This window comes from Oncorhynchus tshawytscha, linkage group LG06, assembly GCF_018296145.1.
Source record: "Oncorhynchus tshawytscha isolate Ot180627B linkage group LG06, Otsh_v2.0, whole genome shotgun sequence".
Classification (NCBI taxonomy): domain Eukaryota; kingdom Metazoa; phylum Chordata; class Actinopteri; order Salmoniformes; family Salmonidae; genus Oncorhynchus; species Oncorhynchus tshawytscha.
Genome location: NC_056434.1, coordinates 9,418,734 through 9,444,770, shown reverse-complemented (window position 1 = coordinate 9,444,770; position 26,037 = coordinate 9,418,734). Strand labels below are relative to the sequence as shown.

Below are 26,037 nucleotides of genomic sequence, written 5' to 3'. Positions count from 1 at the left end.
GGTAGTGGCAGCAACATTAGTGGTAGCGGCAGCAACATTAGTGGTAGTGGTAGCGGCAGCAACATTAGTGGTAGTGGCAGCAACATTAGTGGTAGTGGCAGCAACATTAGTGGTAGCGGCAGCAACATTAGTGGTAGTGGTAGCGGTAGCAACATTAGTGGTAGCGGCAGCAACATTAGTGGTAGTGGCAGCAACATTAGTGGTAGTGGCAGCAACATTAGTGGTAGTGGCAGCAACATTAGTGGTAGCGGCAGCAACATTAGTGGTAGTGGTAGCAGCAACATTAGTGGTAGTGGCAGCAACATTAGTGGTAGCGGCAGCAACATTAGTGGTAGTGGTAGTGGCAGCAACATTAGTGGTAGCGGCAGCAACAGCAACATTAGTGGTAGTGGTAGCGACAGCAACATTAGTGGTAGTGGTAGCGGCAGCAACAGCAACATTAGTGGTAGCGGCAGCAACAGCAACATTAGTGGTAGTGGCAGCAACATTAGTGGTAGTGGCAGCAACATTAGTGGTAGTGGCAGCAACATTAGTGGTAGTGGCAGCAACATTAGTGGTAGTGGCAGCAACATTAGTGGTAGCGGCAGCAACATTAGTGGTAGTGGTAGCGGCAGCAACAGCAACATTAGTGGTAGTGGTAGCGGCAGCAACAGCAACATTAGTGGTAGTGGTAGCGGCAGCAACATCAGTGGTAGCGGCAGCAACATTAGTGGTAGTGGTAGCGGCAGCAACATTAGTGGTAGTGGCAGTAACATTAGTGGTAGTGGCAGCAACATTAGTGGTAGTGGCAGTAACATTAGTGGTAGTGGCAGCAACATTAGTGGTAGTGGTAGCGGCAGCAACATTAGTGGTAGTGGTAGTAACATTAGTGGTAGCGGCAGCAACATTAGTGGTAGCGGCAGCAACATTCGTGGTAGCGGCAGCAACATTCGTGGTAGTGCCAGCAACATTCGTGGTAGTGCCAGCAACATTCGTGGTAGCGGCAGCAACATTAGTGGTAGCAACATTCGTGGTAGCGGCAGCAAAATTCGTGGTAGCGGCAGCAACATTAGTGGTAGCAACATTAGTGGTAGCGGCAGCAACATTAGTGGTAGCGGCAGCAACATTAGTGGTAGCGGCAGCAGCATTCGTGGTAGCGGCAGCAACATTCGTGGTAGCGGCAGCAACATTCGTGGTAGCGGCAGCAACATTAGTGGTAGCGGCAGCAACATTCGTGGTAGTGGTAGCGGCAGCAACATTAGTGGTAGTGGCAGCAACATTAGTGGTAGCGGTAGCGGCAGCAACATTAGTGGTAGTGGTAGCGGCAGCAACATTAGTGGTAGTGGTAACGGCAGCAACATTAGTGGTAGTGGCAGCAACATTAGTGGTAGTGGTAACGGCAGCAACATTAGTGGTAGTGGCAGCAACATTAGTGGTAGTGGTAACGGCAGCAACATTAGTGGTAGTGGCAGCAACATTAGTGGTAGTGGCAGCAACATTAGTGGTAGTGGTAGTGGCAGCAACATTAGTGGTAGTGGCAGCAACATTAGTGGTAGTGGTAACGGCAGCAACATTAGTGGTAGTGGTAGTGGCAGCAACATTAGTGGTAGCGGTAGCGGCAGCAACATTAGTGGTAGCGGTAGCGGCAGCAACATTAGTGGTAGTGGTAACGGCAGCAACATTAGTGGTAGTGGCAGCAACATTAGTGGTAGCGGTAGCGGCAGCAACATTAGTGGTAGCGGTAGCGGCAGCAACATTAGTGGTAGTGGTAACGGCAGCAACATTAGTGGTAGCGGTAGTGGCAGCAACATTAGTGGTAGCGGTAGCGGCAGCAACATTAGTGGTAGCGGTAGCGGCAGCAACATTAGTGGTAGCGGCAGCAACATTAGTGGTAGCGGCAGCAACATTAGTGGTAGTGGTAACGGCAGCAACATTAGTGGTAGTGGTAACGGCAGCAACATTAGTGGTAGTGGTAGCGGCAGCAACCTTAGTGGTAGTGGTAGCGGCAGCAACATTAGTGGTAGCGGCAGCAACATTAGTGGTAGCGGCAGCAACATTAGTGGTAGTGGTAGCAACATTAGTGGTAGTGGTAGCGGCAGCAACATTAGTGGTAGTGGCAGCAACATTAGTGGTAGTGGTAACGGCAGCAACATTAGTGGTAGTGGTAGCGGCAGCAACCTTAGTGGTAGCGGCAGCAACATTAGTGGTAGTGGTAGCGGCAGCAACATTAGTGGTAGCGGCAGCAACATTAGTGGTAGTGGTAACGGCAGCAACATTAGTGGTAGTGGTAGCGGCAGCAACATTAGTGGTAGTGGCAGCAACATTAGTGGTAGTGGTAACGGCAGCAACATTAGTGGTAGTGGCAGCAACATTAGTGGTAGTGGTAACGGCAGCAACATTAGTGGTAGTGGCAGCAACATTAGTGGTAGTGGTAACGGCAGCAACATTAGTGGTAGTGGCAGCAACATTAGTGGTAGTGGTAGTGGCAGCAACATTAGTGGTAGTGGCAGCAACATTAGTGGTAGTGGTAACGGCAGCAACATTAGTGGTAGTGGTAGTGGCAGCAACATTAGTGGTAGCGGTAGCTGCAGCAACATTAGTGGTAGCGGTAGCGGCAGCAACATTAGTGGTAGCGGCAGCAACATTAGTGGTAGCGGTAGCGGCAGCAGCATTAGTGGTAGCGGCAGCATTAGTGGTAGCGGCAGCAACATTAGTGGTAGTGGTAGCGGCAGCAACATTAGTGGTAGTGGTAGCGGCAGCAACATTAGTGGTAGTGGCAGCAACATTAGTGGTAGTGGTAGCGGCAGCAACATTAGTGGTAGCGGCAGCAACATTAGTGGTAGTGGTAACGGCAGCAACATTAGTGGTAGTGGTAGCGGCAGCAACCTTAGTGGTAGTGGTAACGGCAGCAACATTAGTGGTAGTGGCAGTAACATTAGTGGTAACGGCAGCAACATTAGTGGTAACGGCAGCAACATTAGTGGTAGCGGCAGCAACATTAGTGGTAGCGGCAGCAACATTAGTGGTAGTGGTAGCAACATTAGTGGTAGTGGTAGCGGCAGCAACATTAGTGGTAGTGGCAGCAACATTAGTGGTAGTGGTAACGGCAGCAACATTAGTGGTAGTGGTAGCGGCAGCAACATTAGTGGTAGTGGTAGCGGCAGCAACCTTAGTGGTAGCGGCAGCAACGTTAGCGGCAGCCACGATAGCGGCAGCCACATTAGCGGTAGCATTTGTGGTATTTAGCAGTACTGATAGCTGGGCCTGTTTTTATTTATAGCTTTTGATGTGTCTGTGAATTCCTGGTCTAAAGCGCTGCCTTTGTCTCGGAACTTCCCTCATTAGTGTGACTCTTGCTCTCTGCTCATTATACAGACATACAATGGACTCGCTCCCAGGCTGTGACTGAGGCTACGTTCTAGATTTTGTTTGCCGGAATCACTCCTCAGCACTTTCACCAGTTCTCCCCCGAGGCACAGTTTCATATTAAAAGAAAACATTCATTTTCTCTTGGCTATAGAGAGCAGGAAAGTGGGCCAATTCATTTAGATTTGGGTTTGATAGGAGCTATTGCGATTTTTCAAAGGAATTGACCAGAACTGGCCTCCGTTAATTACCAGACTACGTAGCCCTAGTGCTACGTTATTCCCAGGGGGATTTGAAGTTGGGCCTAACCTTTTTTAAGTCTGTCCTTAAAGTTGAATCAGGTTGGATATTGTTAGTTGAGTTAGTGTTGTCATCGCAATGTTACATTTGTGATTTATACCCTAGTCATCGTCCATTGATATTTTCCAGGAGGCATAGTCATCCAGTTTAACCTTTTTATTATGAATGATAAATCAATGAAATGGCATTTGTCTGTGGCCACCCAGACACAGCCATTTTGATTTAACAGTGCTCTGTTATTGTGGAGAGCACAGGGATCATTTTAAGCGGTTGAATCCATTTGTTTCTTTAATTTAGTCCCAATCTATTTTAATTTTTTTAAACTGAATGGGGGGGGATTATCCAATGCAAACTAAGTGGTATTTTGTGCAGTTGGGGTGGAATCAACTGCTTCAGCAGCTGGAGTGTGCAGTCTACCATTATTGTCTTTGACGTGTCTATATTGCACATTGCAAGTAGTAATCAGTGGCAGCTCATATCAACCTAGAACTGCCCAGCGGAATTGTGAAACAAAGGAATGTGGCCTATGGTATGACTTGGCTTCTTGTTTGAAATATACTGGGTGGCTCGAGTCATAGCTCTTTTGGCTTCAGCCAACTCCTGATTTAACAGTTCTCATTTGGATTGCTGTCAGACTGTGAGGATGCGTGGTGTCTGTAAATAGGCTTTTACTACTCCCTATTGTTTGTTAGTTCGGTGTAGGTGTGTTGATAAGTTGTTCAGCTCCATGTTATGCCAGTAGCCAAACAACCATTTCTTTGACTCCATTCTGACAACTTAGTATTAAGGGAAAGCGTCTGTCTGCACATCTCCCATACACACAGACAAGGACAGACGGACGGAGTAGTCTTTAAGGGCTGAATTGGGATGATCTTTCGAAAAAACATCTTCTCACTTCTCTAGGAGTCGACGGCAACATGTTTTCATCTTGTTATTCACACTCCGCTGCCAGATGCTGTGGCGGGACGTGGCAGTCACAGAAACAGCTGTAGGGGTTTTGGATGGGCTCTTCCGCCTGGTCCCCCCCCCCGCTACACTGTCTTAATTTGATTACGCCGGATGCACCATTCAACCCCAATGACGTCGCATCAAACCCAAAGGGGATCATTCCAACTTTCCCAATCGCCACTACCACGCGCTTATACAGTCTCGCTGATCCCTACCGGTGGCCCGTTATCCCGATGAGGAACGACCCTAGGGATGTTTGGAGGAAACGAGATAAGCTTTCACTGCAGTATGTGTTTGCAGTGCGGAGGAATATCCCAGACTAACTCTGCACTCATTCATTTACAGTATTCAGAAAGTATTCAGACCCCTTGACTTTGTCCACATTTTGTTACATTACAGCGTCATTCTGAAATATATTTTGTTTTCATCCATCTACACACAATACCCCGTAATAACAGTGAAAACAGGTTTTTAGACATGCATACACACTTTTAGACATTTGTAAACATTTATGTATGCATTGCATATGCAGGTACGTCAATTAATTTTCATACATTTGCTAAAAATGTCAAATCCCATTTTTGCTTGGTCATTATGGGGTATTGTTTGTAGATTGAGGGGGGGGGGGAACAATTTTAATCAATTTTAGAATAATATTGTTACAAAATGTGGAAAAAGTCGAGGGGTCTGAATACCTTATGAACGCACTTGTACCTTATGAATGCTCTGTCTTTGGCACTGTTTGTGCCAAATTGAAATAGTATACGCCTACATAATTGATATTTAGGAGTGAGGGGGATCAATACAGTTTAATATCGGGATATGATTATTGAGCTAGTTTGCTGTACCTGCACCAAAACGCCGGTATTTGTTCTTTCATAACAAAGCCCATTTGTTATCAGCCCTTCTATTTCCATGACTGATGAACTCGTTTTCTTATGTTCTCTTCCCTCTGCGGCGATATATGGTGAGCAATATGTTTTGGAACATCGAATTGCAATATAATCACTATAGAATCGCAATACCTATCCTATTGGCACCTAAGTATCGTGATCGTATCTTAGGTCCCTGGCAATTCCCAGCCCTAATATTTAGCTGGATTGCAGAATGTCTGGGTTACGTATTTTATTGATTTAACAGGACAGATGCAAGTATAGCGTGGGAGACGGACATGGAGGGGGAGGGTACAGCGTATTCAAAGAGCTATGCCTGTACTGTATTGGTCTTCCATTCTACTCTTTGATCAAATGTAGATATGACGAGGAAACAGTGCTAACATCACAAGCCAATGTGCCAGAAGGTTTTATTAGTGTTCAGTGGCAAGGGTCTCAAATACTTTTCACTAACCGGTCCTATATATGTTCACATAAGGGCTCAAAGTTCTCAGTCGAATTGAGATTCTGAAGCAGTGATCACCAATTGGTCGGTCTCCAAGGCATTCCTAGTCGATTGCCAAACATTCCTGAAAAAAATAAAACAAAAGACCAGCCTCTTATTTTTTTATTTATTTAAATTATTATTCTCGTTCTGTTGGTGGTAGGTGCTTCCATCTTTTCTTTAACCATGTTGCTATGTGCATAATAGCAAAGTTACTCAGCTTGTAGGTGTTGAGAGAGACAACTTAATTAGGTCTATAATCAACAGCCTAACTGTTAAATAAAAGTTTATTTGTCACGGGCGCTGAATACCTTACAGTGAAATGCTAACTTACAGGCTCTAACCAATAGTGCAAAAAAGGTATTAGGTGAACAATAGGTAAGTAAAGAAATAAAACAACAGTACAAAGACAGGCTACATACAGACACCGGTTAGTCAGGCTGATTGAGGTAGTATTTAGATATGGTTAAAGTGACTGCATATATTTGTTTTTTTATTTGACCTTTTATTTAACTAGGCAAGTCATTGAAAATAAGAATTTGTTCTTAAATGACAGCCTAGTGGGTTAACTGCCTTGTTCAGGGGCAGAATGACAGATTTGTACTTTTTCAGCTTGCAATCTCGGGGATTCGATCTTGCAACCTATCGGTTGCTAGTCCATTGCTCTAACAACTAGGCTACCTGCCGCCCCCGGCAGAGAGTGAACAGAGAGTAGCAGTAGCGTAAAAGAGGGGTTGGCGGGTGGAACACAATGCAGATAGCCCGGTTAGCCAATGTGCGGGAGCTCTGGTTGGTTGGCCCAATTGAAGTAGTATGTACAGTTAGTGACTATGCATATATGATAAACAGAGAGTAGCAGCAGCGTAAAAGAGGGGTTGGGGGGAGGCACACAACACAAATAGTCCGGGTAGCCATTTGATCACCTGTTCAGGAGTCTTAAGGCTTGGGGGTAAAAACTGTTGAAGTCTTTTTGTCCTAGACTTGGCACTCTGGTACCGCTTGCCATGCGGTAGTAGAGAGAACAGTCTGTGACTGGGGTCTTTGATAATGTTTAGGGCCTTCCTCTGACACTGCCTGGTGTAGAGGTCCTGGATGGCAGGAAGCATAGCCCCAGTGATGTACTGGGCCGTCAGCACTACCCTCTAGTGCCTTGCGGTCGGAGGCCGAGCAATTGCCGTACCAGGCAGTGATGCAACCATTCAGGATGCTCTCGATGTTGCAGCTGTAGAACCTTTTGAGGATCTCAGGACCCATGCCAAATATTTTTAGTTTCCTGAGGGGGTATAGGCTTTATCGTGCCCTCTTCACAACTGTCTTGGTGTGTTTGGACCATTCTAGTTTGTTGTTGATGTGGACACCAAGGAACTGGAAGCTCTCAACCTGCTCCACTACAGCCCCGTCGATGAGAATGGGGGCGTGCTCGGTGCTCCTTTTCCTGTAGTCCACAATCATCTCCTTAGTCTTGGCTACGTTGAGGGATAGGTTGTTATTCTGACCTCCTCCCTATAGGCTGTCTCGTCGTTGTCAGTGATCAGGCCTACCACTGTTGTGTCGTCTGCAAACTTAATGATGGTGTTGGAGTCGTGCCTGGCCATGTAGTCATGGGTGAACAGTGTGTACAGGAGGGGACTGAGCATGCACCCCTGGGGGGCTCCAGTGTTGAGGATCAGCGTGGCAGATGTTGCTACCTACCCTCACCACCTGGGGGCGGCCTGTCAGGAAGTTCAGGATCCAGTTGCAGAGGGAGGTGTTTAGTCCCAGGATCCTTAGCTTAGTGATGAGATTTGAAGGTAACTATATAGTGTTGAACGCTGAGCTATAGTCAATGAAGAGCATTCTCACATAAGTGTTCCTTTTGTCCAGGTGGGAAAGGGCAGTGTGGAGTGCAATAGAGATTGCGTCATCTGTGGATCTGTTTGGGCGATATGCAAATTGGAGTGGGTCCAGGGTTTCTGGGATAAGGGTGTTGATGTGAGCTATTACCAGCATTTCAAAGCATTTCATGGCTACGGATGTGAGTGCTACGCGTCTGTTGTCATTTAGGCAGGTTGCCTTTGTCTTCTTGGGCACAGGGACTATGGTGGTCTGCTTGAAACATGTTGGTATTACAGACTCAATCATGAACATGTTGAAAATATCAGTGAAGACATCTGCCAGTTGGTCAGCACATGCCCGGAGCACACGTCCTGGTAATCCATCTGGCCCCGCAGCCTTGTGAATGTTGACCTGTTTAAAGGTCTTACTCACGTCGGCTACGGAGAGCGTGATCACACAGTCGTCCGGAACAGCTGAGGCTCTCATGCATGCCTCAGTGTTGCTTGTCTCGAAGTGAGCATATACGTGATTTAGCTCGTCTGGTAGGCTTGTTTCACTGGGCAGCTCGCGGCTGTGCTTCCCTTTGTAGTCTGTAATAGTTTGCAAGCCCTGCCACATAAGACGAGCGTTGTAGCCGGTGTAGTATGATTCAATCTTAGCCCTGTATTGACGCTTTGCCTGTTTGATGGTTCGTCGCAGGGCATAGCAGGATTTCTTGTAAGCTTCCGGGTTGGAGTCCCGCATCTTGAAAGCGGCAGCTCTACCCTTTAGCTCAGTGCGAATGTTGCCTGTAATCCATGGCTTCTGGTTGGGGTATGTACATACAGTCACTGTGGGGACGACGTCCTCGATGCACTTGCTGATAAAGCCAGTGACTGATGTGGTGTACTCCTCAATGCCATCGGAAGAATCCCGTAACATGTTCCAGTCTGTGATAGCAGAACAGCCCTGGTTTTAGAAATCATCCATATATAAATAAGACGGATCCTGCTTGTGATTCAGTGAGCACCAAGCTTCACGCAACCACACGGATAAACAATTTCACAAATTCTTCTGTTTTTTAAAATCTTTGCTGTAATAAAGGTTTGACTTTTTTTTTTCTTCGTCTTTAGAACATCCTCTCCGGTATTACTTATATAATTTTACTGTTTACACTGTTCTAAATTCTCAAAAAATAACTTATTTTCCTTTATCTCCTTATTGTTATTACCATTGTTATTGTAATCATCATTATAATAAGTAATATCATCATTACTAGGCTTTGTATAGTAGTCTTGTACAACCACTATTGAGCTGTATGCCTAAGACTGCATCCTGTTTAGTCTTCATACCGTAGCTAACTTCTGTGTGTTTCAAATGCTTTATTATAGGTTACTGAATCATCTATTCGTTCGTCATTCATGATTTGTAATGCAATCAAGCATTTTAGTTATAAAATAAAACATCAAAGCAACCATTGAATATTTAGCGGAAAACAATAAACCGTTCCGTGTCGATTGCATGAGACTGTTTTTAGCATTTTCTGTAATAAAGGCCGAAAAATTCATTCCAACCAACTCTCTGGTACGCTTATAATTATTATAATTATTTTTACATTGTTCCAAACGGTCAGTAATTATATTGTAAGCTAACAGCACACAGCACTTGCTCCTTAACTTATTTTTCTTTATCTCCAGTATTTTCCACAACTAGTCAAATTTATTCCACACATCTGACTTTCCCTTTACCTCCTCAGCAACCAAACATTCCCCCGTTTTTCGAATGTATTTGTCACATAGTCTGCATCCGTTACGGTACGCTGCTATAGGGCAGGCCCTGCTGGTCACATCAATGTGTCACGCAAATAGAGCAAATGTTGAGGGAATGTATTTCCTAAACAAATGAGGGATTTCGGTTATAGAACCTTTCAGTCAGAAATGCATGTAATTATGTTGGAGTGTCATTAACACGGACAGCGTGATTAGCACTGTTGCTGCAGCAGGGAGGCGAGAGCGACAACGAATGCTAGTCGCACGTGCTATAATTTTTTTTAACACAGCGTAGCAAGTCTGATCCCGTTTGCACAATCAAATCGATTGCGGTCGGACACCCTCTAGTCATTTGTGTGTGTATTTTTTTTAAACGGCGCGCTTAACATCTGACAAGCTCAGTGCATGTAGTTGATTAAAACACACAGGATGTGTCTATGGGAAAATCAATTGATCGAAAGAACAGACAACTCTCGGTAGATTAAGATGTTGCTGTTGGACAGCCCTACTTTCTGTTCAATACCTCTTTTTTATAAGTCATAAAATGCATGTTCTCCTACTTCCACTCACGCTACAACCAGCACTGCAGCTGTAATGAATGACTACAAAAGTTTATCGATAAGCTTGCTTTGTTATTAGCGGCTTGCTTTTTATCAAAGAATGTCACTTTCTCTGGTCGTAGGAGTAACATGATTTTGTGCATGAGGCAGAATTAATGTGGTGCGACTTGAGTTTTTCCATCAGCTGGAAGACTGTTCCTTTTGTGTCGGCAGAGGAACTAGAGAGCGGAGTGAGTTTTGAGAGGTGGAGACTGACCATCAGATGCAGGCTCCATCAGCCCAGAGCCATAAAAATTAAAAATATTTTTAAATGTATGCTCACTGAGCTGTGCCTCACATGTAATACAACTGATATATTACCAGTGCTGAGAAGAACAACAAAGCATTGGCAGGGCAATTCAAGCAAAACCAATATGCGGTGCTGTTTTGCCCCTACTGCCCCCACCTGCACAAACCTCATTACTACAGAACTGTTTTTAATTGGTTAATGTTGCATAGTCTTAAAAAAAAAAAGATATATATATATTTTTTTTGTCATGAAAAAAAAAAACATGGCTGTCATTTTGACTCCGTGATCTCGATTCAAAAAGGTTGATGACCTCTGTTCTAAAGTGACTTCTTGAAATTGTTATTCCAGTTTCCTCTTCCTCCAGTGGCTTGCTGCTGCTCCAAGGGTGTTGTTCCTGGGAAGACCAAAATGTGCTTTGCCACGTTTTAGTTGGAACAAAGTGGCAGATTTAGGCCCATGGCGTTACCCAATGTGTCATCTCTCAATCTGGCCCCTCGTGGGGTGTGTTCCCTTTTCCCTCCGCTTTTTGCTTCCTTTCTGCGTCAACCCTACACACAGCACCAACATCACGTGGAATGCTCATTTCAGTTGAATGACTCACCTTCCAGTGCAAAGCAGTGTATCAACTGTCCATTTTCCCTTGTATCCTTTAAAATAAATCATTGACTGTTATCAGTTGAAATGAACCCCCCTTCTACAAGTAGAGTAACTGTAATGCTGTTTTTCTCCTCACAGGGCCACTATAGAGGAGGTGGAAGGGGATGTTGGAGAGTTGGAGTCCAAACTCGACAAGGTGAGTCCATATGGTCCAGATTTGTGCTTGGATGAACACAGTGATGGAACTCCTGCTGTTTGTGTAGATGAACTACTCCCTCGTTATAGTAACCCTGTATCCCGGTCCCCTTTAACTGGCCTGAGATCAGTACGAGTTGACCTGGAGCGACCCGGTGTCCCGGTCCCTTTTTATAACTGGTCTGAGATCAGTACGAGTTGACCTGGAGTGAGGGAACGAGAGTCTCAATCTGGAAAGATGGGTACATAAGGAGTGTGATGAAATCCCACTTGTAGTTCTATAAAGACCATGCAGCCAGTCACTGGAGCATTTTTCTTTAAAAAACAAAATGTTTTGTTGGACTGCGGACTGCATTGTTATTGGTGTCTCCCCCACCTCTCATACCATACCCTGGGGTCACTTCCCTGTTGCTCTGCAGAGGAAGGATCTGCTCCAGGAGTCGTGGTGTGACTGCAGGGTGAGGGATGGAGGGGTGCGCCTGGAAGAGGAGGCTAAAGTTCAGGCTTTTCTTAGAAACTAGGCCTTGCCATTGAGAAAGAGAGCTACCCACACAACCAAGTTGAATCTTAAAGCAACAGGTTTCATTGGGACAATATTAATTCCCCTTGGGTGTAAAGAATATAAACTACAGATAATAACGTTGAATGACCAGTCATACAATCAAGGAAATCAGTGGCTATTATTATTTATTTAAATTTTTTTATTCAAGATTGAATCTGCTGCAGGACAAACATTGAAGTATCTAGGAGGTAGCAGTCAATGATGGCACGAATGCCCTGACTACACCGCCCGCGTCGCAAAATAAATGTAGGAATCTATGTTATTCAATTATTGCACCCACACTGCTCGCGTGCGTCAACGAGCGTCAACGAGCGTCTGCGTTGCCAAGGGCTAAAATAGAAGTGATTTCTATTTCTGATGCAGATCGCGCTGCAAGTCCTGCCTCATCTCCTCATTGGTTTATAGAATCAGGTACCCACGTGCCATCTCCTCATTGGTTATACACACGTGGGTGATTGAAAGACTAACTTTGTTGTCGGTCGTCGTATGTGAAATACTATGAAAGTTTAGATGCCAATCACCATATAAGTTCTAAGATGAAAAAGCCTGGAAGGAGGAGAGATAACTAGAAATTATTCGGTTGACCATTTTATGTGTGGATTAATTGGAGTAGAGGACCTTGTGCATTTCAGGTAAAATAACAACTCAATGTTTATATCCCAGGACAAATTAGTTAGCAAGTGCAAGCTAGCTAGCGAAATTGCCATACATGTTTAATGCTTTTCGACCTGTCCCCAAATTAATGTAACGGGTTCCGAGTTTGTTTTGATATTTTAACCTGCGTGTCGTGAACGCGTTTGGTGTGGGGGGGGAAAATAAATGTATGCATGATGGCGCACGCAGCCAGTTTGGGTTCCGTGTTACACGGAAGTGCGCAGCTATCTTGGGAGGGAAATGCAACCTCAGTGACCAGTCTTTTTTTTTCTGGCTCAAAAAGGGGCTTAGGTGGTGGCCGTGGTCGGCCCGTTGGTGTGTGAATTTGAGAACATTTTAGAGGCCCCCCATCGTTGGCGGTGTATAGACATTTTAGCAATTTTCTTGCGGCTTTAAAGCTAATTTCCTTTATTCTACACATTTTGTCATTCCGCTGAGAGAATGTTGCCGTTTTTAAGGGATCCTTCGGTATTTTAACAATGAGGCCCTTTGTCTACTTCCCCAAAATCTCAGATGAAGTCGTGGATACCATTTGTCTCTGTGTCAAGTATGAAGGAAATTGGAGGTAGTTTTGTGAGCCAAAGCTAATGCATTTTGCCATGGCTAATGCTGCGTTCTTCTGCTCAAACATAACTATATACTGCTAAATATTATTAGTAGTATTTTTTTTATTCTTACTGTCTAGCTTTTATTTTGGTGATTGATAGTTCAAGGGTTATATAAAATAAAAAGTATATTTCTGGTGGATTTAAATGTTAGATTATCATCCTTTCTCCAAGTTGTTTATTTATCAAACTTCCAGTTTTTGAACATGGACAAGTGTTCCAAAGGGCCAGCGTGGAAAGCAAGTGCTATTTCATCCATTACTCACTTCTGTCATCCCTCTCCCTTTCTCTCCCTTTCTCTCTCGTTCTCTCACCTCTAGCTGGTGAAGTTATGCATCGGGATGATCGACGCTGGCAAGGCTTACAACACGGCAAACAAACAGTTTGTCAATGGAATCCGCGAGCTCGCTGCGAGCTCCACCAAAGATGAAGTCATTGAGGTAAAAGACCTATGTTAACTTAGCTTGAGATTCTCAAGTCCAAACTGTCTGTTCATACTGTTAGACAACCGCCAGTTCCCTCAACTCTCTTTACTGGGACTCCTCTGTTATCTTCTCAGACATTTCTGCATTGAGGGTTCTGCATTTCTGTTCCTTTTTTGTGTCACTTTCCTTTACAGCTTCTCCCCTGGGTCTGAAGTTCAGCCATAGTGCATTTTTCTGAAAGAATGCCCTGGCTGAAGAATTCTCCCTGAAAGCACAATTGTGCAATCTAATGACCTAAAGCAGCATAGCTCTACACTCGTGGATTTCCTCTTACCCATACCTCAGTCACCCTCCGGAGGTTCTACTAGTCTGGAATTCAGTGTTTATACCCCATCGCTCATAAGTGTGTTGTGTGTCAGGGCTTGACTAAATGTCCACTGGTGCCACTTCATTTTACAGTTGGTGGCACCAGCCCATGATTTGGTCACACCAGGAAAGATATCTGAAATGTCACTCAATAGAAAAAGCAAGTCATTTCTTATTAAGCCATTCACAGTGCTTTATTAAGACATGTAATAGACTACTGGGATGGTAGTCAAGAAATAATTTGAATCCAACGTATCCATACAGGAACGGTAAATTCCATGTCCTAAATAAAACGATGCGGTTGTAGCCACTCGTAATGGCCGATGCGGGTTTTGCACACTCCATATCTCATAAAGCCATATAAAAAAATCTTGGTTGTAAAATAGTTATAGAGCACAAATGGGAAATAAAAAATGATACCTACAGAAAGCTGAGAACCTCCTCTCTTTTTAAGTGTGTTTTTCCTGCAATTGGATTTTGAAATGTTAGTCTACAATCAGGACAAACACTTTATTCTCCCAGTGTGCTGGGGGGAGAGGGAGTAGGTCCACCGAAATTGGCACAGCTGCAGGGCGGGACTTTAATGACAGGATAAATGTGAGGATAATGCACATTTATGGTTTGTCCAAATCCTGATTTTAACCTCCTGGGAAAAGAAGTGACCATGTAGAAAGGGCAGCCAAGTCAAAGGGTCGCAAAATGCAACTAAATGGTCGCAGCCTGGAGCCGTGTGTGTGAGGCTATTTCATACAATAGGACTATTATCCATGGAAAATACATTGTCTTAGACAGAGGTTTTCACACAGCACTGTTCTGTCCCGTGTATCTGGACCTAACGTTGCAATACAGATTGATTTAGATTTTTTTTATATTTAACTTTATTTGTCACATGTGCCGAATACAACAAGTGTAGCAGGTAGCCTAGTGGTTAGAGCGTTGGACTTGTAACCAAAAAAGGTTGCTGGATCGAATCCCCGAGCTGACAAGGTACAAATCTGTCCTTTTGCCCCTGAACAAGGCAGTTAGCCGGGCACAGTTCCCCGATAGGGCACAGTTCCCCGATAGGGGCACAGTTCCCCGATAGGGCACTGTTCCCGATAGGGCACTGTTCCCGATAGGGCACTGTTCCCGATAGGGCACTGTTCCCGATAGGGCACTGTTCCCGATAGGGCACTGTTCCCGATAGGGCACTGTTCCCGATAGGGCACTGTTCCCGATAGGGCACTGTTCCCCGATAGGGCACTGTTCCCGATAGGGCACTGTTCCCGATAGGGCACTGTTCCCGATAGGGCACTGTTCCCCGATAGGGCACTGTTCCCCGATAGGGCACTGTTCCCGATAGGGCACTGTTCCCGATAGGGCACTGTTCCCGATAGGGCACTGTTCCCCGATAGGGCACTGTTCCCCGATAGGGCACTGCTCCCGATAGGGCACTGTTCCCGATAGGGCACTGCTCCCGATAGGGCACTGTTCCCGATAGGGCACTGCATAGGGCACTGTTCCCACTGCTCCCGATAGGGCACTGCTCCCGATAGGGCACTGCTCCCCGATAGGGCACTGTTCCCGATAGGGCACTGTTCCCGATAGGGCACTGCTCCCGATAGGGCACTGCTCCCCGATAGGGGCACAGTTCCCCGATAGGGCGTCCATGTAAATAAGAATTTGTTCTTAACTGACTTGCCTAGTTAAATAAATAAAAACTGTGAAATGCTTACTAGCCCTTAACCAAAAGTGCAGTTTAAGAACCAAATAAACTAAAGTAAAAGAGAATAATTCACACAATAAAACAATGAGGCTATATACTGGGGGTACCGGTACAGAGTCAATGTGCGGGGGTACAGGTTAGTCGAGGTAATTTGTACATGTAGGTAGGGGTGAAGTGACTATGCATAATTAATAAACTGAGTATAGAATGATTAATTTGATTTAACTGTTCAGCAGTTTGGGGGGGTAGAAGCTGTTAAGGAGCCTTTTGGTCCTAGACATGGAGCTCCGGTACCTCTTGCCATGCGGTAGCAGAGAGAACAGTCTATGACTTGGGTGACTGGAGACCTAGTATCTAACGTGCAGACCTAGTATCTTTGTGTTACTCTTATTTTTTTTCTCCCACAGTCCAGTCTCACAACATTTGCTGAGAGTCTACAGGAGATGATCAACTATCACACGGTATGACATTTGATTTTAAAACAGAACGTGTGTCTAACCCAAAGACCATCAATGTTAAGTGCCAGTGGGTGGTTTTGACAGAAATGGGACCTTAAAATAGTCGGGCTTTCGTCTCGCTGAAAAGCAGAACTGCAAAACCAAAAACATCATGTTCCAAACACAGCCTTTAACCGCATGTAACAGGGAACAAACGTCCTGCCTGCTTCAATGCCTCCCTAGTCTCTTCTTTCAAGTGTGGTAGGATACTTGTTAATGTCCTACCCTCTCTACCATTCCCCCTAAACCCTATGGTGCACCAGAGCAGGTTTTAGATGGTGACTTAACACTGGAGAGACCTCCCATGTCCTGTCTTTAGTGTCCTACTGCCTAAACCCTAGGGTCTGAGAGCATGACTCGACACTGGAGACTGCAGTGAGATCAGCTGAATGATTTGTTCCAAGTTTGCTACTCCAGTGTTAACCCCGAGCACATGATCCTTAAAGCACAGAGCCAAAAATCTGTTTTGTCACCAGAGCACGTCCCAACCACACTGGTCATATTGTCTGGTCCTGCATCAGCAGGTTCAACACCGTGAGGCCTTCAGCTTTGGTGTGTCTGAGGCTAATTTAACTAACTGTTTTTGGAAGGAAGCTCTGAGTCGGTCTCTGACTAACTAGCTGCGTCACAGCATGTCATTATTGGGTTTTGAAACCTTATAGGCTGGTGTGAATTTAAATATGTCTGAAGGGGGACAGTCCGAACAATGCTGATTTTTATTTGTCACGTTTTGTGAACTCCTCTATAAAGTAGAGGTACACACCCTGGTGCGATGGAGTGCTGACTTGCAGAACACACACCATTTGCGTGTTAATAAATGAGTTTCACACACTCCAGCTTGTAATAATTAAATGTGAAAAGGTTGCGGCTGTTACTCGGTTGGACAGGTACTTAATCAGTCATTTGTTTCTCTGCTTATAGATTTTGTTTGACCAGGCCCAGCGATCGATTAAGACACAGCTTCTAACATTTGTCAAAGAGTAAGTATAAGTATGTCAACACATCACTGTTCTTCTTGTACACAATAACAATGGACATTAAGTTATGAACAGTATCTCTGTATCTAACATACAAATGGTTTCTGATAGATCATGATCTTGGTCAAAAATAAAGGAAGTAAATGACATGGTCGAGCCGTGTAAAAAAAAAAATACAAAAAATTCACACCGCACAACTACTCAAAAGGAGGAAGCCCACGCACACAAAGCATCACATGCTTATGAATGAAGAGATTAGGGACAGCACATCGATACAATGGAGGATGGGATTAGACTCAGTCCAGGATGCAATGTGTAATACTAGGTTATTTGTTCAGAATATTAGCTTCTGTCATTTTCCCAGAGAGTTTGCGTAAGAGTTTAAGCCTGCCTTTGCCCACACCACATACAGGCAAAACTCCTACATCAGGGTTCTTTTTTTAAAAGAAACACTCAAAACTATCTAACCAAACAATTACTCACTCCTCCTAAGCAGTCCAAGGTGACTTTTATTTTACTCAGACTCGAGCAGTACAAGCCAAAAAACATTGAGTTGAGGTAGTAACCTTTTCCTCTGTTTAGAGTAACTAGTGTCCTCATATCTGTACCAATTCATTTTAAATGTACAATTCACACTGCACACACTAGCAAATGATTCAGGGTGCATGTGAAGCTAATAGCCGAATAGTCATTAATTGCTTTGTCAAGTACTTAACTCGAGCATATGACATCACTCTGAAGGCGGTAGACTCATTAGGACTCACAAGAAGGGAGAGAAATTATATGTTTATGGACGTTGCTTTCCTTTAAAATACGATAGACATTTTTCCTCAAATGATTAGCTAGACTGCTTGTTAATACATTTTTCAATGTCGCACATTTTCTTATTGTCGCCTGATTGGCATCAATTGGTCCTCTCTTCTTGGTATTTGGGCTATTACAGCCACTTTCTGGTAATTTTTTAGACTATGTGAATCATAGAATCTCACTTGCGCTTTTTAAAATTTATTTGAAAAACAAAATGAACCATGTGAAACCAGAGAGAATCTCATTGCCTTCTCCATTCAACTTGTACAACCAAAACATGGCTGCAAAAGAATGTCTCAAAAATAAAAACAATTGAATGCCAATGAATGAAAGAAATGCCTATATTCCTGGATGAAGTACAATTTGACTAAATTGACAAACATATAGCAGATATGAGGCTTTCCTCAGTGTCATACCTATTTCTGACCTATGTTTTAACTCCCGCCCTTAGGGACCTGCGGAAGTTCAAAGAGGCCAAGAAGCAGTTTGACAAGGTGAGTGAGGAGAAGGAGGCGGCGTTGAACAAGAACGCCCAGGCGCCTCGCAACAAGCAGCACGAGGTGGAGGAGGCCACCAACATCCTGACGGCTACGCGCAAGTGCTTCCGCCACATCGTCCTTGACTACGTCCTCCAGGTACAGACCCAGGATCAGTTTACTTTATAAATCCTTAACTTAACCTTCGGAGGTAAGTAAACATGCTTAGACTGACTGTTACGAATCCCTTTTGGCCCGACAGTCTAGGGGGGGATGGTAATGAGACCCGTAACATAACTCATGCAAATTATTATTGTGACAAAGTAAAAGTGTGAACGAAATAACCACGACAACAGAAATCTACCGTCAAACTCCAGGTTTATTTATAAACACACGGTAATGGGGGGGGAGCAGGAAAAGGGGCTGAGCTGGACCCAAGGAAAGAAACAATAAATATACAAAAAACACCCCTAAGCTAGACTAGCCTACTTTAACAACAGCTAACTAACTAACCAAAAATAGTGGGTGGTCCGCCCAGTTCTAACTAGTGTATTTAACAAAGTTCACCTACGGGTAGTGTATGCCCATGGGCGACTTGTCTTGGTTTCCCCCTTTTCCCACCAGCAACAAACAAACACCATAACCAAAACAATACTCACAGGTGATGACAAAGTGCTATGGAGGTGCTCAAACAAAAGAGGTTAAGACACAAAGCGAGAGTGAAACACAGAGACCTACAGACATGGCATTTACAGAGAGATTGAGCTCTAGAGCAAACAACTGATGGGGTTTTTAAACCAAGGGAAAGGAACTGTGATAGGGTAGGAAACAGGAGGAGGTGTGTCTTCTGATTGATGATTGATTGTTGACTGATTGGGGAGTGATGAGGGGAGAAGGAGAGAAGAGAAACACACACAGGATACACACACAGGATACTTGTATCCGTAACACTGACCTTTTTTTTTATATCCGTTTTTCAACTTCATCCTACTATGAAGTAGCAAAGACATGTGTTCACCAAGCCCTGTCCTGGAGCGCAAACCCCCAGTGTGCCGGGTTTAGTTTCAGGCCAACACCTGCAAATAGCAGATAATTGGCTGAATCCGTGTCATGTTTGTATTCAAGGGCAAAACTTAGCTGTGCACTGAAAAACAAAAAAATGGTGTTTCAGTCCCTCAGTTTCAGTCAGTTTTCTTCTGTTTGTTGTCAAATTAATACAATTCAGGTGTGACCGTGTTAGGCTGGAACAATAGAGCCCCACAGTGGAGGTGTCATAATAACCATTGGACTGTTCGCTTAAGAGGCCCATCGGACATATTCTTTGGCCACTATACCTATTTTGCCAATTGGCCTGGTTTACCACACGGAGCCCTGCTGATCCGTCTGCCGACGTAACAACACGAGGGGGCCACAACAGACTTTCTTCCATCGCGACGTCCCTCAAAGGCCCTTCTGCTAGCTTGCTAACCCCGGCTCGCTAGCTGCCTGAAGCCACTCACTGGACTCCTATGATCACTCGGCTACGAATGCCTCTCCCTAATGTCAAAATGCCTTGTCCATTGCTGTTTTGGTTAGTAATTATTCCCTTATTTCACTGTAGAGCCTCTAGCCCTGCTCAATACGCCTTCGTTAACACTTTAGTTCCACCTCCCACACATGCAGTGACATCAGCTGGTTTAAATGATAGTCTCTAGAAATATCTCTCATCTTCACTCTATGTACAGGTTTACCCCCACTGTATTCACATCCTACCATCCCTTTTTCTATACATTATGCCTTGAATCTATTCTACCTTGCCCAGAAACCTACTCCTTTTACTCTCTGTTCTGAACGTACTAGACGACCAGTTCTTTTAGCTTTAGCCGTACACTTATCCTACTCCTCCTCTTTTCCTCTGGTGATGTGGAGGTTAATCCAGGCCCTGCTGTGCCTAGCTCCACTCCCATTCCCCAGGCACTCTCATTTGTTGACTTTTGTAACCGTAAAAGCCTTGGTTTCATGCATGTTAACATTAGAAGCCTCATCCCTAAGTTAGTTTTATTCACTGCCATAGCACACTCTGCCAACCTGGATGTCCTAGCCGTGTCTGAATCCTGGCTTAGGAAGACCACCAAAAATCCTGAAATGTCCATCCGTAACTAAAATTTTCTGACAAGATGGAACTGCCAAAGGGGGCGGAGTTGCAATCTACTGCAGGGATAGCCTGCGGAGTTATCTTACTATCCAGGTCTGTGCCCAAACAATGAGCTTCTACTTTTAAAAATCCACCTCTCCAGAAACAAGTCTCTTACCGTTGCCGCTTGCTATAGACCACCACCTGCTCCAGCTGTGCCCTGGACGCCATATGCGAATTGATTGCCCCCCATCTATCTACAGAGCTCGTGCTGTTAGGTGACCTAAACTGGGACATCCTTAACACCTTGGCCATCCTACAATCTAAGATAGATGCCCTCAATCTCACACAAATTATGAATGAACCCACCAGGTACAACCCCAAATCCGTAAACACGGGCACCCTCATAGATATCGTCCTAACCAACCTGCACTCCTAATACACCTCTGCTGTCTTCAACCAGGATCTCAGCGATCACTGCCTCATTGCCTGCGTCCGTAATGGGTCCGCGGTGAAGCGACCACCCCTCATCACTGTCAAACGCTCCCTAAAACACTTCAGCGAGCAGGCCTTTCTAATCGACCTGGCCTGGGTATCCTGGAAGGATGTTGACCTCATTCCGTCAGTAGAGGATGCCTGGTTATTCTTTAAAAGTGTTTCCTCACCATTTTAAGTAAGCATGCCCCATTAAAATTTTTTTTAACCAGGAACAGATATAGCTTTTGGTTCACTCCAGACCTAACTGCCCTTGACCAGCACAAAAACATCCTGTGGGGTACTGCGTTAGCATCGAATAGCCCCCGCGATTTGTAACTTTTCAGGGAAGTTAGGAACCAATATACACAGGCAGTGTATGTTTCATGTGCATCCTATAGCACTAACTCCCAAAGGTTCTGGGACACTAAAGTCCAAGTCCAGTCCTCCTCCCAGCTGCCCACTGCACTGAGGCTAGGAAACACTGTCACAACAGATAAATCAGCGATTGAGAATTTCAATAAGCATTTTTCTACGGGGGCCCTGTTGTCCTCTGGCAGTCTCTATGGGTGTGCCACAGGGTTCAATCCTCGGGCCGACTATTTTCTCTGTATACATCAATGATGTCGCTCTTGCTGCTGGTGATTCTCTGAATCACCTCTACACAGGCGTCACCATTCTGTATACTTCTGGCCCTTTTTTGGACGCTGTGTTAACAAACCTCCAGACGAGCTTCAATGCCATACAACTCTCCTTCCGTGGCCTCCAACTGCTCTTAAATGCAAGCTAAACTAAATGCATGCTCTTCAACCCATCGCTGCCCACACCTACCCCAGCATCACTACTCTGGACGGCTCTGACTTAGAATACGTGGACAACTACAAATACCTAGGTGTCTGGTTAGACTGTAAACTCTCCTTCCAGACTGACATTAAGCATCTCCAATCCAAAGTTAAATCTAGAATCCTATTTCGCAGCAATGCATCCTTCACTCATGCTGCCAAACATACCCTAGTAAAACTGACTATCCTGCCGATCCTTGACTTAGGCGATGTCATTTACACAATAGCCTCCAACACTCTCCTCAGAAAATTGGATGCAGTCTATCAGTGCCATCCGTTTTGTCACCAAAGCCCCATATACTACCCATCACTGCGACCTGTATGCACTCGTTGGCTGGCCCTCGCTTCATATCCGTCGCCAAACCCACTAGCTCCAGGTCATCTATAAGTCTTTGCTAGGTAAACCCTGCCTTATCTCAGCTCACTGGTCACCATAGCAGCATCCACCCGCAGCACGTGCTCCAGCAGGTATATTTCACTGGTCATCCCCATAGCCAATTCTATCACATTTACATAAGTATTCTGACACTTTACTCAGTACTTTGTTGAAGCACTTTTGGCAGCGATTACAGCCTCGAGCCTTCTTGGGTATGATGCTGCAAGTTTTGGCACACCTGTATTTGGGGATTTCCTCCCATTCTTCTCTGTTTTCCAGAGGACTTCCTCATATAAGCTCTGTCAGGTTGGATGAGGAGTGTCGCTGCACAGCTATTTTCAGGTGACTCCAGAGATGTTAGTCCGGGCTCTAAGCAAGTCCACTCGAGCATTCAGAGACTTGTCCTGAAGCCGCTCCTGCGTTGTGCTGGCTGTGTGCTTAGGGTCGTTGTCCTGTTGGAAGGTGAACATTTGCCCTAGTCTGTGGTCCTGAGCTCTCTGGGGCAGGTTTTCATCAATGATCTCGTGGTTCTTTGCTCCGTTCATCTTTGCCTCGATCCTGACTAGTCTCCCAGCCGCTGAAAAACATATACGTAGTATTGGCCAGGTGGTGAGCGGTGCATGGTTTCCAGGCGTGACACTTGGCAATCAGGCCAAAGAGTTCAATCTTGGATTCATCAGACCTGAGATTCTTGTTTTTCATGGTCTGAGAGTTATTTAGGTGCCTGTTGTCAAAACTTTTGCTCTGACATGCACTGTCAACTGTGGGACCTTATATAGACTGGTTGGTTGGTTGCGGTCTCTCGTCTCTCGCTCTCTCCTCCATGTTCCTGTGTCACTTGGAGTAGCCTACACACACAGCACGGCCCCTGCTAGAACGTCACCTCTCTCCCTCCTCTCACAGTAGCCTACACACACAGCACGACCCCTGCTAGAGGGTCACCTCTCTCTCCCTCCTCTCACAGTAGCCTACACACACAGCACGGCCCCTGCTAGAGGGTTACCTCTCTCTCCCTCCTCTCACAGTAGCCTACACACTCAGCACGACCCCTGCTAGAGGGTCACCTCTCTCTCCCTCCTCTCACAGTAGCCTACACACACAGCACGGCCCCTGCTAGAGGGTTACCTCTCTCTCCCTCCTCTCACAGTAGCCTACGCACACAGCACGGCCCCTGCTAGAGGGTTACCTCTCTCTCCCTCCTCTCTCTCGCGCTTTATCAGATCCGGATGTAGCTTAATAAGTAGCTTAATAATGGACTTTTCTGCTGTTTCTCTCCCTCGGATCGGACCGGGTCTGGGTCAAACCAGGTCTATACGGAATGTGTCTAGTTGTCCTCGGGTCCGTTAAGAACGGGTCTCTCTTTTAAAAATTTATTTCTGCAAATCAGGGCCGTCTGGCAAAGTCCCTGGGCCCTTTCGGAACGAGTCCAACTTTTTGAAACTGTGAAGGCCTCTACTCTGTAGCATGAAACTAAAGGCCAAAGTGTCCATGCAATGCAGACCCTGATAAGAATCCTTATAAGACTCTGGGCTAAAGTAGTGCACTATATAGGGAATAGGGTGCAGTTTGTGACGAAGACAGTGTTGCTGTGAATGGGGAAGTGGACTGTTTTCTAGTGCATACGTTTCACAATGAGAGCATTTTTTTGTTTTCAAGGGCTGATTGATAAATTATCTCTCTCTCGTCCCTAAATGGGGTAGTGTAGTATTTAGCTTTTCTGTTATTAAGCGTCGATAACCTATAGCCCATGCCTTGAAATCACAGCTGGTAAAAACAATTTAAAAGGGGGCATTCCACCTAAGTTGTACATTTTTGAATGTGTTCTGTACGAGTGAGTTGTTCGTGTCGACGACCCCCTTTTAACAGCTGTACTGGAATATTAAGACCTTTTCCAGTTGACTCTGTGCTTTACGTTGCTCAATATCCTCTCAACTGCCCAGTGGGTAAACAACCAGCGCCCTGGAACCTTCCGCGGGTCTTTAATCCTTCAGCAGATATCAAGGAGATATGAAAGATGGTAGAAGCAACATGGTGATAGCACTCCAACTCTCCCGTCCTTTGTCGCTTGCGTCCACCGATCAAATATCTACACGCACTACATCATGAATTTGTCCGCGTTAGCCCAGATTAAGAAAAGCCCCTGTTTCTTTTATAGCTCCTCCGGCTTGAAATGAACCTGATTTGACCTGCAGACTGCAACAGGCTCGTGTGTGTGTGTGTGTGTGTGACGTTAATTAACTCTCTCTAAAGGGTAAACCCGATAGGTCATAGCAGTTTGTGTACAGTGCAGCTGGGCATATGAGATCACAGGACACATCCTGACTGCAGCATCTCTCTGCTAGAGGGAGGAGGGGCTCCCCCTGATGTCAAAGAGAGGGATAGCCATCTATTCAATCTAGAGTGGCGTAATTCTTGCTAATTATATGCTAGTCATGATGCCCGTTTTAATGGGGACCAATTCATTTGAAATACATTTAAAGTTGACTGGTTGGAACTAGGAAGTGTTTTGATTCCATAATTTCACTAGTACAGTGCTCTCACTAGCTTTCTCATAGACATAATCTAACCCTGAACTTTCCTCCCCCCCACACACAGATCAATGTACTACAGTCCAAGAGAAGATCGGAAATTCTCAAATCGGTAAATATTGTTTTCCAGAGGACTTCCTCATATAAACCTAAGTACCAGTATGTTGATCCTACATCTCTTGCCTCATAGCCGACATCTCTGATTGGTCCGTTTCTCTCCGCAGATGCTGTCCTTCATGTACGCCCACCTGACCTTCTTCCATCAGGGTTACGACCTTTTCAGTGAACTGCAACCGCTGATGAAACAACTGGGGGGACAGGTAGGCCTTTACCCTGTTGTCTCCCGTTGTACTGTAGCTACAGCTGGCCACAGCCCTGGGCCTCTCATGGACTTAGCGCAGTGTTTTATCAAACCTTGCCTCAGTTCAGGGCTATGAAACCTCTCCCATCTCACCTGATTCACCTAGTCGGTCTTTATGATTAGTCGACATGTTGAATCAGGTGCTCTTGATCCGGATTATATCAAATGCATGTAACGTCAGGGCGCCCCCCGAGGAGAGGTTTGAGAACCTCGGTCATGGGCAGGGCGCCCTCCGAGGAGAGGTTTGAGAACCTCGGTCATGGGCAGGGCGCCCTCCGAGGAGAGGTTTGAGAACCTCGGTCATGGCATTGCACTCAGTACAGAATGGTGTAGCCATGATGGAAGTTAACGCTCGGCCTCCCTGCTTCGGAGTTGAGCTGAAAACGAATTGCTTCTGCCTATAAACAGTTCTGGGTTCACAAATGTGCCCTAGTTGTGGCACTAGGCAGGGTCTTTGGCCAGAAATAATGCACTTTCGTGTGTGTGTTTGCCGTGGTCACTGGTCAGATAAACAAGCAGATTTCTTCCTTGCCAGGGGAGGTTTAAACGGAAAATGTGACCGAGCTCTTCCTGCTGCTGTTCCTCCTGCTGCTGTTCCTCCTGCTGCTGTTCCTCCTGCTGCTGTTCCTCCTGCTGCTGTTCCTCCTGCTGCTGTTCCTCCTGCTGCTGTTCCTCCTGCTGCTGTTCCTCCTGCTGCTGTTCCTCCTGCTGCTGTTCCTCCTGCTGCTATTCCTCCTCCTGCTGCTGATCCTCCTGCTGCTGTTCCTCCTGCTGCTATTCCTCCTGCTGCTGATCCTCCTGCTGCTGTTCCTCCTGCTGCGATGATTATTATCTTGGTAGAGCAGAGTGGAAATGAGGAAGCTGGATGAGGAATGGTTATTTGTGGTTCATTGGAACTCTAAGCCTAAGTAATACGTTTCCTCTGTCATCGGGTAGTGTTTTCCTCTCTGTGAGATGAGTTATCCTAGCTGCTGATTTAGATTCACAAGACGAGACTAGAATTACACTGATGTAGGAAACAAGCTTTGGTGTCATCCAGTGACCTAATTAAACAGTCAATAAGTTACTCAGTCTGAAGTTGTTTTAATGGAGTGG

At 45.3% G+C, this 26,037-nt stretch overlaps 1 protein-coding gene across 8 annotated transcripts in view; it reads left to right on the top strand.

The window, feature by feature from the left end:
* Window positions 1-26,037, top strand: part of LOC112251982 (arf-GAP with coiled-coil, ANK repeat and PH domain-containing protein 2) — an 80,070-nt gene that overhangs the window by 8,031 nt on the left and 46,002 nt on the right. For all 8 annotated transcript variants that reach the window (XM_042322928.1, XM_042322929.1, XM_042322927.1 and 5 more), the window contains 7 exons: window positions 11,118-11,175; window positions 13,316-13,435; window positions 15,899-15,952; window positions 16,910-16,968; window positions 18,224-18,407; window positions 24,649-24,693; window positions 24,806-24,901. In XM_042322928.1, coding sequence (XP_042178862.1) covers window positions 11,118-11,175; window positions 13,316-13,435; window positions 15,899-15,952; window positions 16,910-16,968; window positions 18,224-18,407; window positions 24,649-24,693; window positions 24,806-24,901 — 616 coding nt within the window. The remainder of the gene's footprint in view (window positions 1-11,117; window positions 11,176-13,315; window positions 13,436-15,898; window positions 15,953-16,909; window positions 16,969-18,223; window positions 18,408-24,648; window positions 24,694-24,805; window positions 24,902-26,037) is intronic.